The sequence below is a fragment of the Notamacropus eugenii genome, chromosome 5 (assembly GCF_028372415.1).
Source record: "Notamacropus eugenii isolate mMacEug1 chromosome 5, mMacEug1.pri_v2, whole genome shotgun sequence".
Lineage (NCBI taxonomy): Eukaryota > Metazoa > Chordata > Mammalia > Diprotodontia > Macropodidae > Notamacropus > Notamacropus eugenii.
Window position 1 is genome coordinate 26,620,443 of NC_092876.1, and position 14,644 is coordinate 26,635,086.

The 14,644-nt window shown below is 48.1% G+C and overlaps 1 protein-coding gene across 1 annotated transcript in view; it reads left to right on the forward strand.

The window, feature by feature from the left end:
* The first annotated feature begins 313 nt into the window (after positions 1–313).
* The window catches only part of LOC140503735 (cell adhesion molecule CEACAM15-like), a 29,966-nt gene continuing 15,635 nt past the window's right edge, over positions 314–14,644 (forward strand). Inside the window, exons 1-2 of the mRNA XM_072607968.1 lie at positions 314–625; positions 1,575–1,928. Of these exons, the coding sequence (XP_072464069.1) occupies positions 562–625; positions 1,575–1,928 (418 nt within the window). The 5' untranslated portion in view covers positions 314–561. The remainder of the gene's footprint in view (positions 626–1,574; positions 1,929–14,644) is intronic.

The window sequence follows — 14,644 nt, forward strand, 5'->3', positions numbered from 1 at the left end:
GCCTGAGAGGGGAGGAGACACTTAGCAGTCTGGGTCTTAAAGGTCCCCAATAGGGACTAAGCACATTCAATGCCCCTGCCCACCACTCTCTGTGCACATTCTCTATTTCAGGAGGGAAATAAGGGGTAAGGGTTAGGTGTCAGCACAACTGGACAGTAGGTAATGCTGAGTAACCCTTGTTCCCCTTGGGGACAGAACCACTTCTCCATGGATAGGGGGAGAGATCTGTGCAGGGAAGGGGCTCCCTGGGAGAGGCAGGAAGCCACAGGAGCTGGGAGGGGAAGAAAGAGAGGAAAGAGGAGGGAGGAGAAAGTCAGAGGCCAAGTCCCTGCCCTGTGGGGCCCATGTGATCCTGGCAGATAGAAGAGCTCCAGCCCTGAAGAGAGAGACCTCAGTCCTCTAGGGAAGGAGGAGACACAGCAGACACCACTCTGGGCTGCATGCAGAGACACCTCCAGGATCTGCCTATAAGCTCTGTAAAGGAAGATATAGCTCAGGAGGGGAAGGCAGAGATTCCTGGAAAGGAGAGACATAGTCACACACAGTGGAGAGCAGAGACTGATGGAGAGCCCCTCACAAGCTCCCCATAGTGGGGGCAGCCCCTGGAAGGGACTCCTGCTTACAGGTGAGACACCAGCTCTGCTGGGCCACAGGGGAGAGAGGCAGTTTGCTGGATTCTGACCCGGGTATAGACAAGTAAATCAACACAAGGACCAGGAGGAAGGAGACCAGTCCCGGGGGGTCTGTTCCAGAAACAGTCTCTGCACACTTGGCCAGGGGAGTCTTCCCTGTGCCAGGGGCAGAGGAGGATGTAACAACTCACTGCCATCAGTCCACATCCCTGACACTGAGGGCAGCATCCAGCTTCAGAGCTAGTAATCTGTGCAGAGGCTCAGGGAGGCTTTACAGTCAGAGGACAGCTGGGTGGGGATTCGCACTCTAATGTTTACTAGCTGTGTGACCATGGACAGGCCATTTACCCCTCTTAGTTTGTGTCTGCCTGGAACACCACCTTCCTCCCAGTGCTCCTTGGGAGCTACACTGTCAGCCTTAAAATGAACCCAGGGCTTAGTGGGAAAGGGCTTCCTGGGGTTTGGACCAGAGTATCTCGGTTCAAAGGCTGTTTTACCATTTCCTATTGAATATCGGTCATATGTGGTGCTTTATCTGGGCCTCACTTTCCTTAATTGTAAATTGAGGGTGTTTAATTCAGGAATCTCTAAGGTCTTCTCCAGGTCTAAGATCTGATTTCTATCCTTAACTACAACACCTTATTGATTCATTTCTCCCTTTAATGTCTGGCTGACCATACCAGCTCATTCTTTCTGAATCAAGTCTATGGAGGGAGCCAACATTGGTTACAGAGCAAACTTTCAGGTCCTCTTCAGAGACTGGGACTGACAGATTGAGACAGAGGCACATGAATCCCCTTCAAACACACCCCATTGTGCCCCCAGCAGACTCTGGGGCAGGCTTAGCAGCCCCCACCCCTATGTTGGGGACAGCTCAGTGACCTGGGCCCCTCAGGAGGGCAGGGGACCCGGCTGACCTCTACCTCCTTCCTCCCCTCTCAGCCTCCATCCTCAGCTGCTGGATCCAGCCAACATCTGCCCGAGGTGCTTCTGTCACTGTTGTGCCAAACCCACCCTATGGGACAGTGGGCAGCAGTGTCATCTTGGACATCCAGGGGATCTCGGAGCTGCCTCTCAGCTACACTTGGCACAAAAGGACAATAGACAACCAGATTGCTTTCTACCGTGTTGCTGATGGACATCTGAGCACAGCAGATAATCGACTGAACATGTTCTCCAATGGCTCCCTGCTCATCTCCAACCTCCGCCTCAATGACACTGATAACTACCTTGTACAATATTATAACAGCACAAGTTTGCAGATAGAAAGAGCAGAAGGATATTTGGTCGTGTATGGTAAGTGCTGCCCTTCCCATGGGCCCACATCATCTATCCATTCCCTTCCCTCAGTCTGGGCTTAGAGCCCTCCCCTAATCTCCTTGCCCAGGGAGCAGGGAGAATGCAAAGTATGACCCACCCCCACATAAAGTAGACCAAAGAGATAAGAACCCCTCAAACCCAGACCAGCTTTCTTATGGGTCACAGGGAGCACAGGAGAGTTCAGAGGTCCCTGTCTTCTGAGGCCCTAGGCAATCAGTATTTGGAAAGGAACTTCCTTCTTCCTCCCAGCTTTCCAAGGCCATTACGTGAAGCTAGGAGAGGCTGCTGAGGCCTCAGGAGGGGGCACCTGGCCACTCCACTTGTGATGCAGGAAACCTGAAGTTCACCTGCCCCAAGATAGTTAAAAGTCCATGAGGCAGGGGGAGCTTTGCTGGGGGTGGGAATAGCCACTACACACCCCTTACCAGCTGTGCCCAGCAGACCTAGAACCCAGACTCCCCACTCCCCAAGAGCCAGAAGTCTGACTGCCTGGCTGCCTAGGACCACCTGGATGCCTGTTCATCCTGAGGTTCCCAGAGCTGGGAGGGGACCCCAGAGGGAAGATACTTGTATCTCCTCCATGTTCTAGAGAAAAAGCCAAGACAGAGGGGCCCAGGCTTCCCTGAAGGGGTAGGCTGGGACAGAGGGTCACAGCTCCTGCTGGGGTCTCAGCTGTAAGAGGAGAAGAGAAATTCAATGTGGGGAGCAAAGAGGCCATCTTGGGGGGCCAACTGGGATGACTTTTCCAACAAGGAGGGATTTCCAGGTGGGGAATGGTCAACAAGAGCTGCCATTCATACAGTGCCTGGAGGTGGGAAATATCCTCTATGTATCATATTTCACTGGATTCTCTCAAAGACCCTGCAATGTTGGTGCTATGTTTATAAATGAGGAAAATGATCCTGAGAGAGACAGAGTGACTTGGCCAGAGTCACACAGCTAGTCTGTAGCTGGGGCAGGACTGATTTCAGGCCTTCCTGACCCCACTGTAGACCATTCCATCCATTGAATGATGTAGATGCCTCCTACCATGGAGGGTTACCTGAGGAGAGAGTGACCTCCCCAGCACTGGGAATCTTCAAGCACAGATTAGATGACCATTTGCCAGGGATGTTTGAGTGAGGATCCCTCATCAGGCCTAGGTTGGACAAGATGACCTCTGAGGCTCAGAAGCAGACTCCCAGAGGCTTCCAGGAGATTTCTGGCTCTGAAATGCTATGGTCTCTGGGGGAGGGGTGACAGTCCAGCACATCCAGGACCTTGTTCCAGGGTGTGCCTTCTGGAAATGGTCCTAGGCATCTGTCTGTGGCAAGATGTATTCAATGGTTACAGGTGAGAGGCAGGAGCCACTGTTAGGGCAGAGCCCTCCTGGTTATCTCCAGAGGTCTTCCTTTCCGTCAGCAAGTGTTCAGAGGACATTGTGGGAGGAAGGATCTCAAAGTCATTATTCCATTGACTGACAAGCATTTATTAGGCACCTACTGCATGCAACTATAGATATAGGGCATAAAAAAATAAGTCAAGGCACACATGTTCTATTGAGGAAACATGGAAACATGGATGTGGAATAAACATGACGGGAATCAGTCCAGGACTGATGATTTCTGGGGGAAGGCAACCCCTCTGCCAGGGCAGGCTGGCACCTTGTCTCCAATCCTGGTCTTAGAGAGTTCTCTTGGGCACTAAGGCAGGAATTGACTTCCTCCGTATTAAACAGGTGATATGTCTGAGGCAGAACTTGAACCCAGGTCCCCTTGGCCCCCAGGCAGGCCCTATAGTTAAATTCAAGGTCATTAGGTAGGGAGGGCACTGGCAGATGATGGCATCAGGAAAGGTTTCCTGGAAAACATCCTGCCAGACGAAGGGAGGGGGAGGGCAAGAGGAGGGCATCCCAGGCTGGGGGGCATGGTTCCCTTCTAGCAGAGGGCACTATAACAGCTGGGACCTGAGAAGGAAGCTCAGCCCACTGGGCTCTCTGAGGAGCCTGGGAGAAAACAGGGCACCAAGAAGAACCAGGGATAGGAGCTGAGACAAGGAACTTGTGTGGAACCAAGACTTCAGAGTCTTCTCAAGCCTGAAGGCAGCAGAAGATTGCGCCCTGACCCAGATAGAAGGTTAGCTAGCTCTCCCAAAGCTTCCAGCTTCTTCTAGAGGTGTAGGGCCAAGGAAAAAAGTGGGCTCTAGACCCGGGATCAAGAGACCTGGATTCAAAGCCAGAATTTACTTTGTGTCCTCAGATGAGTCACCTGAGCTCTGTGACTCTCCATTACCTCATCTGTAAAATGGGGATACTGCTCCTCCTACTCAATCCTGACCAATCAGTGAATTGGGCAGCTAGGTGGCCAAGTGCTGGACCTGGGGTAAAGGGCTCTAGGATAATTTGAGGAAGGGTTGTCAACTGAGGTGGGGGACATGAGGAAAGGCTTCTTGGAGGAGATGGAAAGTGAGCTGAGGCTGGCAGAAAGACGGTTTCTACAGGGATCCTCCAGTATAAATATGGGGAGTGGGGAGTGATGGTAGGTGAATAAGGAAGAAAGGATCCCAAGACTCTAGTAAATCCTGTCAGGTATGGTTTGTGATAGAAGTCAAGTGTGCTGGAACACTGAGATTTTAAAGAGGAGTGGTGCAAAATGCCATTGGGAAGAGGCTGTGTTGACCTGAGCCATCCAGGGTGGAGAAATAGAGAACACCTGGAGGGACTTGCTTTCCCTTCACGCACTCTCTGCAGTGATGCCCTGAGACCAGAAGGAATAATGTCAGACATTGGCTTCAGGTTTTGTTTCTGGACTGCTGTGTTGTCTTTGTCTGGGAGCATGAGGTCTCTGGGTTGCTGGGATTCCTTCCTTTCTCCTGCTGTTCATGGTTCTGAATAGATCTTCACCCTTGAGGAGTTGGCTCCTTCCTCTGGCCTTCTCCCTTCTCATTGGCCATCCCTTCCAATGCTTCCTGGGTATCTTGTTGGCCACACTCACTGCTTTGGTTCAATGGGACAGGGAGTGTCCATGATGAGTGAGCTCCCTGGGGAATATCAGACCAACAGCACTGACCCTCCTCTGATCTAACATGGAGCTGCTTTGAGCTGGTCAGAACTGGCCCTTTGGTCAAAGAGAGGTGCTAGAGCTGGAAGGAGCCTCGGGGACTGGCTAGGTCAACGCTGAATTACTAGGGACTCTGTGCTTTCTTCCTGGAATAATTCTGGGACTGTTTTTTTAAAAAAATACAATTTCATTTCATCATATGCAAGACATATGGCTGTGTGGTATAAAAAAAAATGTTTTCAGATATTGGAATACCTGAGATCAGATACTGATGACTCCCATAGCAATGGACTGTTCTCTGAAGGTCTGAGCTTGAGTAATTTTCTAGAGGGGAAAGAGGACTGAGCCTGGAGTCAGAGGGCCTGGGTTCAAATTCAGACCTGCTGCTTGCTGGCTATTTGGTCACAGACAAGGCACAATGAGGGGTTTGGTTTTCTCCTCTAACAATAAGAGTGTAAACTCAGATCAGGATTCCTGGATTTCAGAGGATCTATAAACATAAATGGGAAAACTCACAACTTTCTTTTCACTAACTTTTGGTTTTTTTTATATTCCTCTGTATTTCATTCTGTGAGTTGAGAACCATGACTCTGAGACAGACCCATAGGCTTCCTCAGACAGACTACCCAAGGGACCCATGAGATAAAGAAGGTGGAGAACCAGCAGTTCTGATGATCTCTCAGGTCCCTGCCAGCTCAGAATCTGTTGCCCTATACCCCTATGAATCATGTTCCAAGGCTTGAAGGTTGCAGAGAATGAGACACATCTCATAGGCAGACAGTCATCCAGTTTGTTCACAGGATTTAACATGGGTGTAAGAGTGGGATGAGATAAGGCTGCAGAGGAAGGATGGCTCAAGGGAGTACAGAGGCCTGAACAGCAGGTAAAGAAGTTTAACCTTGAGATAGCAGGTAATAGTGAGCCCCAAGATGTCCTTGAGGAGAGGAGTGACATGATCAGATCTATGTACAATTTCCATTGTTTTCACAGTGGTGTGATGGATGCATTAGAGGGGCACAAAGAAAGAAAGAGAAACTAGTCATGCAGAGATGATGGAATCCTCTATTTAGCCCTGGAAAAGGATCTCAGATATACTTTAATGTAACCCTCTCCTTTTACAAACAAAGAGACTGAGTCCTGGAGAGAGGAAGAGACTTGGCCAAGGTCACATAGAGGAAGGATTTGAATCCAGGACCCTCTGACCCAGAATCCAGTACTCTTTCTCCTTTGCCCTGTAGTGTGTCATGGGCTCTGTCTTGTCTCCAAGTGGCCTGTGTCCTACTTCTCTCTCTCTCCATGATCCATCCCCCTTAGCTCCTGTCACATCAGTAGAGACCATGACCTCAAAGCCTCTCTCTACTCCATCTCCCTCCAGCCAAGTCCACTTATTGGGACCATCCTTGTTGCAAAAGGTGAAAACTTACCTCTATTCAACACCTTATGTCTTACAAAGAGCTTTCTACAGATGGTCTCATTTGATCCTTCCAACAACCGAGAGGTGAGCTCTATTATCCCCATTTTACAGATGAGGAGCCTAAGGCACAGATGGGTTAAATGACTTGCCAGTAGGTCATATCCCTGAGTCATTTCAACTCAGGATTTGAACTCAGGTCTTTCTTAAGTCTAACACTCTGCACTATGCCATGTCAGGTATAAGATCCATCAGGGCTGCCAAGACACCCTCTAAAAAGGCTACCATGACCTTCTTTCCCAGGAGTATGCTCACTGCCCTGCATGTCCTCATGACACATCAGAAATGGCTAGCTGGCCTCAGCCTTGTCAGCTCCTTCGACAATCCCACTCAGCCTTACTATGTGCAAGATTCTCCCAGTATCTTTACAAGATATGAGACACACTCTCCTTCACCTTAAACCTCTGAACAGGGACCAAGGGAGGGAGTGGGAACTCTGCCAAAAAGAGGGAGAAAGAAGGTCAGAAAAGTGCAAATATTCCTAACTTTTTCCTCTTTGGAAATCATTCCTTAGACAGCTGGGGAAGGATGACCCAAGGAGGGAATCTGGTGAGTCTGCTGAATTTGCCCCAGGGCTTATTCTAAGACACTCACCTTTCTCAGTGGTCAGGCTGACCTGCCTACTACAAGAGAAGTCAGGGACAAGGAAAGGCCAGTATCTGGGCCCTCCTTGGGCCATGAAGGCTCTACTTCCTGGTGTAACAAAAGGACATCCAAGCCTGAGGAGACCTTGAAGAAAATCACCTTCAACGTTCTCATGTGGTAGGAGAAGAAACTCCTGAGGAAAGGGAGGGTCCAGAGCAGAGAATCCAAGGATATTCTGTAAATGGGGATTAACTTCCTCTAAGGGCAAGACACAGTCCTAGGCACAGGGGGTGCTATTATGCCTTAGAAACCCCTGGATTAATATCAGGTCTCTTGATTTCCAGCCCAGGACTCCATTCTGCATGTGGCTGTTAGCTGATCTATTCCCAATCTCCCCCTTTCCTTTGGAGTTAAGGTGATGCCTCTAGCTTGTCCTCTGACCTTCATCAATATCTCATCAAGGTGTAGAGGTGACCCTGGCTCCTTGAGATCCAGGCCAAGAGAGCATAAACTCACCCAGGTCCTGCCAAGCTAGAAAGGCCTCAAGTACAGCCAAGGTAATGGCCATGGGAGCCTGTCATCTCTGGACCAGACTCTCATACTGGAAACATTCAGCTCCAGGGACTTGGGATTGAGGTGAATGTGGTTGTCAGCCACAGCAACTCAAGATGTTTCAGCCCTCCTAAGGCCTGAAAAAGCCATGACCTGCATCACAGAAAGCAGTCCATGCCAATGAGATCACAGGTTCTTGGCCTCATCTTCCAAGACCTCCCTCTTTGCCAAGGTCATAGGGAGGTACTTCCAAACCAGATGTTTGGTTGGAAGGTTCAGAAAAGGAACCAAACAGTGATCTTCTGTCTATTTTCTGCACAGGACTACTATCCACACCTACCATCAACAGCACCAACATGGCCCCAGTGGAGAACAAGGACACTGTCTCCTTGACATGCCAGTCTGACAGTCAAGATGTCACAGACCTGGTTTGGTTCATAAACCAAAGCTCCCCAGTTGGTGATAGGATAGTGCTGTCCCCAAATAACAAGACACTCACTATAATCAGTGTCACAAGGGAAGACCAAGGACCCTATGAGAGTGAAATCTGGAACCCAATTAGTAGAAACAGGAGTGAACCATTCACTCTGAATATTACTTGTGAGTAAATTCTCTTTCTATGTAGTGCATGCTCATAGTCTGGTGGTGTGTTCCCAGAGGTCAGACTCATTCAGTCACTTGCCTGAGTGCTGAAGATCAGATCTCTGAGGTTCCTATCTCTCTTGAGTTTAGGGAGCCCACGTTGGCCATGATGCTTTCCCATCTATGATGGAGCTGGGCCAGCCATGGTTTTGAGCTAAGGAAGGCCTTAAGACCTTCCAAGTTAAGAGAATCTCTGGTTGAAACCTGAAAAGTGGAGGATGAGCTGTGAATGTCCAGCTCCAAGGAGGGTCAAGGAGACACAGTGATCCCTTGTGATGGGTTATAGAACAGGAAATTCCCCTTCTCTCTGTGTATATCTCAATATGGACTTTTTCTCTTTGCTCCAGATAGACCTAATCCCCCCATAATTGTCCCCATAGACCCAAATTACCCTGTAGGGGCAACTCTTGAGTTGTCCTGCTCTGCTGATTCTAACCCACCTGCCCAGTACACTTGGCTCTTCAATGGAGTTGAGAGGACATCCACACCCCAGCTCTCTATTCCTGATGTGTCTCTGAATCACACAGGAACCTGTACCTGTATTGCATCTAATTCAGTCACTGGCCTGTCTAGCAGCAAAGATATCAATATCACAATCTCTGGTGAGTAGATGGACCTGTCCTCAGCTTTGCGTTGGTCTCTCCCCTTCCATGGCATGAAAGAAACAAAGGTTAGTGGCATTCTGCCCCCTGGGCCTACTGGCACTGCGTGTTGTGGTGGAAGGAGCTCTGAGCTCAGAATCATGAAACTTGGGCTGGAGACCTGACTCTGTCATCTACCTGTGCACCCAGGTGTCCCTTCTCCATTCTGAGCCTCAATTTCTTCCTCTGGAAGGCTGGATAGTCCTTCACTGCCCATAGCACAAGAGTCAGTGGTAGAGAAAGTTCTTTTTACATTTTAGGTACAAAAAGCAGGTGAGCTGTTGTTTTCGTTCTCCTCCTCATTCTCATTTTCATTCTGTTCTGTCCTGTCAGAGACACACCTCTCATTCTCCCCAAACTTCTAGGGCCATAGCTTCAATGACTGTACCTGGACCCTGTGGTCTTTCCTTCAGTTTGTCTCACTTGGTGCTATGGGCCTCCATGGGGCTTGGTTGGAATGTAAGCTCTGATCATGTAATGGGGTTGTCTCTGATCCCCTTTGGAAGGGAAATTCAGAAGATGGGAAGGGGAATTTCAACTTTGTCTCCTTTCACACACAGATTCACCTTTGTATTCATGTGTTCCTTCTTTGTAACATGCAGTATCGCGCAGAGACATACGCGATATGAAACTGGGCTTTTGTCCAGATACCTGTAGCTAGATCTGGCATCTCACCACAGCCTCACTTCCTGGTCTGATAGCTCACCTGCCATTCCACATGTGCTCTGTGAACAATGGCTTCTGAGTAGATATTATGTCTCGCTCACATGTACAGATGACAGACATTCTGCATCCCGATTCACACTGGTGTATAGCAGGACTCTAGAGAGATCATCTTCAGCCTCAGTTTCCTTTTCTTTCTTAGCCCTATTAAGACCTCTGGCAAAATTCGTGGAGTTTTGTTGTTACAAACCCACAGCTTCCTGCCCGTATATGTGTTGTGTTGAAAGGAGTTAAGTCTGAGGTAGGTGGAATGGAGAGCAGGAGAAAGAGTAGAATGGTGAGCTGGGGATTTGACCCTGGAAAATTCAGGCTGCAGCAGGATGTGCCTTCAAGGTGGGATGTCTCTTCTTGGCCTAAAGCTGCACCGAAAAATCCCTAAGGCCCACATAAGACTTATTTCTTAAATGTATTATTGTCTTTGCATTATTATGTTTTTATTTGTCTTGGTAAATATTTTCCATTTCCATTTCAGTCTGGTTCACCCTGCACTTGAGAGTATTTTATACCTTTGTCTTAAATTACTTAATTTAAAATTTTCAATTAACCCAAATCCATTTTCTCTCCCTTCTTCTTCTTGCCCCCCCCCCCCCCACTAAAGAAAAAGGAAATTCTTGTGACAGATACGGACAATCAAGCAAAACTAATTCCCATGTTGGCTATACCCAAAAATCTCTCCACTAGTGTATACCCTGAGTCTGTCATCTCTGTGGTAGGAAGTGAGGAGCTTATTTCATTGTGTGTCTTTGCGACTCCTGGTTGGTCACTGCATCGATTGGAGTCTTCAGTCTTTCAAAGTACTTTGTCTTTATAGTGCTGTAGCTATTGTAAAAATTCTTCTCTTGGTTCTTCTCACTTAATTCTGAATCAGTTCATACAAATCTTCGGAGGCTTCTGTTCTTGGCCTTGTCTTGGTAGATGTTCTTATCTCTGACTTGGGTCGAATGAGACAATGTATGTAAAGAGCTATGTAAGTGGTGACTCTTATTCTAATAATTATACAGACTGAAAGCATAATTTCGAAATTTAAGAGGAAAAAGTCAAGAGGAAGGTGACTATACGCATGAACCAATTAGAATCCAGACGCATTTCAGCAAGCTGGTCTGGTGAATGAAATGTGACCAGATGAAAATTATTGGGCATCAATGTCAGGTCCTGCCCTTGAGTTCAAAAAGTCCAAAGCATAAACAAAAATGGGTCCAGATGGGGAAAGTACTAGTCACCAAGTTGTAGGAAAATATAGTTCAAGTAAGTAAGGAGAGTTGGCTTAGAGAGGGGGAGATTGGGGCAAACAGGACACCTGACTTTTGGACATAATGTTAAATTGCCTAAAAAGAGGCCAAGCTCCCATGAAAGAGGGGATCATCACAAACTCAAAATCCAATGATGACACAGCAGTTCATCTGAAAAAATAACTTGACAGGGGGAGGAGGGGCAGGGCTCTGAGTGGACCACAAGCTTGATACTGAGTCAATGGAATGATAAGGCAATCAAAAAACGTACTGCAATTAAAGCATGGCCACTACCAAGGAAAAGGAGATAACAGTCCTTCCAGACCATCCAGTGGCACTCAGAGTATTGTATTTGGTTCTAGATGACACAGTTTAAAAAGCACATCGAGATGCTGGCGAGTGTCCAGAGGAAGGCAACCAGGTTGGTGAAGGGTCTGCTATCCATATCATTGGTGGGCCAGCTGAGGCAACTTCGGTTAGCCTGGGAAAGAGACTTGGGGGAGACACATGATAGCAGTTTGCTGGACTGTTCCAGGGAAGGGAAATCAGATGTGTTCCATCTGGCCTCAGAAGGCAGAGCCAGGAGCACACAGAGGTAAATGGAGGGAGGACACAATGGTCTTAAAGGTCCCATGCAACTGGACATTTTGTGCTTCAGTGGGAAATTCCCTAATGCTGTCCCAAAGTAGAATGGGTTCCTCAAGAGTAGGTAGGTTCAAAGGAGATTGTACCTGTAAAGCACATAGCACAGTGATGAGCACACACAGTAGTCACTAAAAGCTTAATAAAGGCTCCTTCCCTTCCCCATCCTTCCTTTTCTCCTCTTTGGGGGCTGCACTAGCATCTGTCAAGTAGAATGTACTAAAGATTCTTCTTCAGGCCTGAGATGGTTTTGATGGTCACCAAAGTCTCATCAACTCCAAAATCCCTCATGTTGAGGGATCTCCAAGTCTTTTGTAGCTATCAAGCAGAGAAGGAATTTGTCCTGCTGTACTTGACCTCAGAGCAGTGAATCAAAGGTGCAGAGATGTAGAATCAGGCTAATTGTCAGAGCAAACTTTCTAACAATTACAATGATCCAAAATGGGGGCAGATAGCCTTGACAGACAGAAGGCTTCTCCTCAGTAGAGGTCTCCAAACAAAGATGAGATTCGAGGGACTAAATGACCCTTGCTTCAAAGTCTTAAGGTTCAGAGGAATTGATTAAATACAAATGGTGGGGAAAGAGACCTGACAGCAGTTGGTGCAGAAAACTTCATGGACTGTTAGGACTAAAAGCTGACTCAATCTTGGGCTGTAGCAATAGAAGTATGCTGTCTGGAGCCAGGGAAGCAGGGGTCCTTCTGGGCTCTGGGAGGGACAGGCCACCCTGGGAACAAATGCTGTGTTCCTTTCTGGGCACCTCATGTTAAGATGGACATGGACAAGACCCCAGTGATGTCTCATGGAGCCAGGAAAGTCCATCATTAGAAGACTATTCTTTGCCAAGTGAACAGAGGCCCATCATTCCAAGTTTAGCAACGAGATGAATTCTTCAGGTTCAGAAGTTCATGATATTCATTTGCTAAGGACAGAGGGCCCAAGAATTATGCGGTAGAGGGAAGACCTCCTACAAATAATAGTTAACTGAAGCATCAGAGTATCTACCCACAAGAATGTGGTGACTCAGTCATGGCTGGAGGGATGGATCAGAGTGGGGAGGGCACAAGAAAACAGTCCTCAGGACCCTGAAGGGCCTTTGTCTGGTAGCAGGTCAGCAATGCTCTATATTGTTCCTGAGGGGAGAACTCGGACCCAAGGGCCCTAGAGTGCCAGTGTCACACAGCATAAAGGAGACTTCAGAAGCAGAGGTGACCACCAGGGAAACAGGACCTGAACATTGATAAGGTCACGAATGAGCAGAGGCTGGATGACCATTGATCAGTCATGTTAAGGGATCTTGGGCCAGGTGCCCCCTGTCATCTCTGGTTCTCTGCTGCTCAGACAGGGGAAGAGTGTTGGCCTTCCCTGGGTTTCATCCCAGCCAAGGCTCCTGAGCCCTTAGGGATGTTTCAGTGTCTCTCCTGGGGCAGAGAGCACCTGTTGACCTCTATGTGTCCCCAGCTGGTCAAAGAAGGAACAAAAACTGCACTAGGGGAAGGAGGAAGAGAACAAGGAGTTTTTGAGTGCCTACTGTGTGCAGGCACCATGCTGAGCTCTTTGTAAATGTCATCTCATTTGACCATGGATAGTGCATAAGGCTCAAATCTGCAGGGAGCCTGTGGGAGCCCAAGCTTTTCATACCGCAAGCCAGGCACTGTGAATGTCCTAGGTCTCCCCATGAGGTACCCTGTCTATACTCCTCTCCAGGGGACGTTTGTGGAAGGGAGAACAGCCACCCTCACACACATGGAAGCCCACCCCTGGCAGGGCCTCTGATTTGGAAAGGAGACTGGATTTGCCAATGAAACTACATGGGGCCCCAGGGCCCTCCTAAGGCACCTGAGGAAGGGGGAACCCAAAGCAAAGCGTCTCTGAGCTGCTCTAAGCTGAGGTTGTTTCTCTGCCAATTGCTCCCATATCTATAGGGAGACAACATCCTCAGAGAATTTAGGGTGTGCTGAAGAGAACTTGTCTTCAGAATCAGAATGCCTGGGTTCCAACCCTAGGTCTGTTATTGTTATCCAATGGACCTTCAACAAATCACTTCACACCTGGGAGTCCTCGTTTTTCCCATCAGGAAAGTAAGGCGGTACATTAGATGATGGTGAAGGTTCTTTCAGATGGAGATCCAGGGTCCTAGGATCTCTGCCCAGCTCAAAGCCTTCAGGTTCCTGGTCTGAGAAAGGTCCCCAAGGACCACTGGGCAAAGAGGGCAAGAGCTCAGGTCCTGGAATAGGAGAAGTCACTCAATTTCCAAACAATATCTCATCATCTCTTTGAACCTCCACTTTCCCCTTTGTAAAGTGGGGTGCGAGGATCCTGGTGAAAGGGACTTAGAAGGCAGTTAGTCCTGCTCCCTCATTTTACACATGGGGAAACTGAGGCCCAGAGGAGGTGAGTGTCAGCACAAGGAGAGGAAACAAGACCCACATAATATGTGCATTATATGCTTCCTGGTACCACAGTTAGGAAGGAGCAAAGTAAATTAAGGGAATAACTGAGGAACAGAGAGCGATGGGAGCCAGAAGAGCTTTTTTTTTACATCAAAGAGCCCCAGGAAGGCTAGGGGAGTCCAGGGTCCCCTTCTCAGAAGGTTGCTGTTAATTGGAGAAAATATAATCTATAGAATTCAGAGGAAGGAATTCTACTGAAATACAGTTTTCAACCCTTTTTAAAGATGAAATTCACAGACTTCAGGTTAAGAACTTGGATTACAATGAGATGATTGGTGAGAAGCTGGGATCCACAGTGAATAGGGAGGGCACTGGGCCTAGATTCAGAAAGATTTAGACACTTCCTAGCTGTGTGACCTGGGACAAGTCACTTAACCACTGTCTGCCTCAGTTTTCTGAACTGTAAAATGGAAAGAATAATAGCCCCTTCTTCCCAAGAGGATAAATTAGATAACATGACACTTAACACTATGTTTGACGAGAACAATAATAATAATAATGAGGAAAATAACAGCACGTAGATAGCTCCTACCATGTGCCAGGCACATAGTAGGCATTTCATAAATGCTTGACTCCCATCCCTACCTTAGTCACTAGGTTTGCATCTCCCAGGTCCTGTCTGGAGGAGGGGATGGCCCAGGACACAGCACTTCATCCCCTGGGGTTCTTCCTCACCTTCCTTATTGGCACAGCTATAGAACCAGGGGGCATCTCCC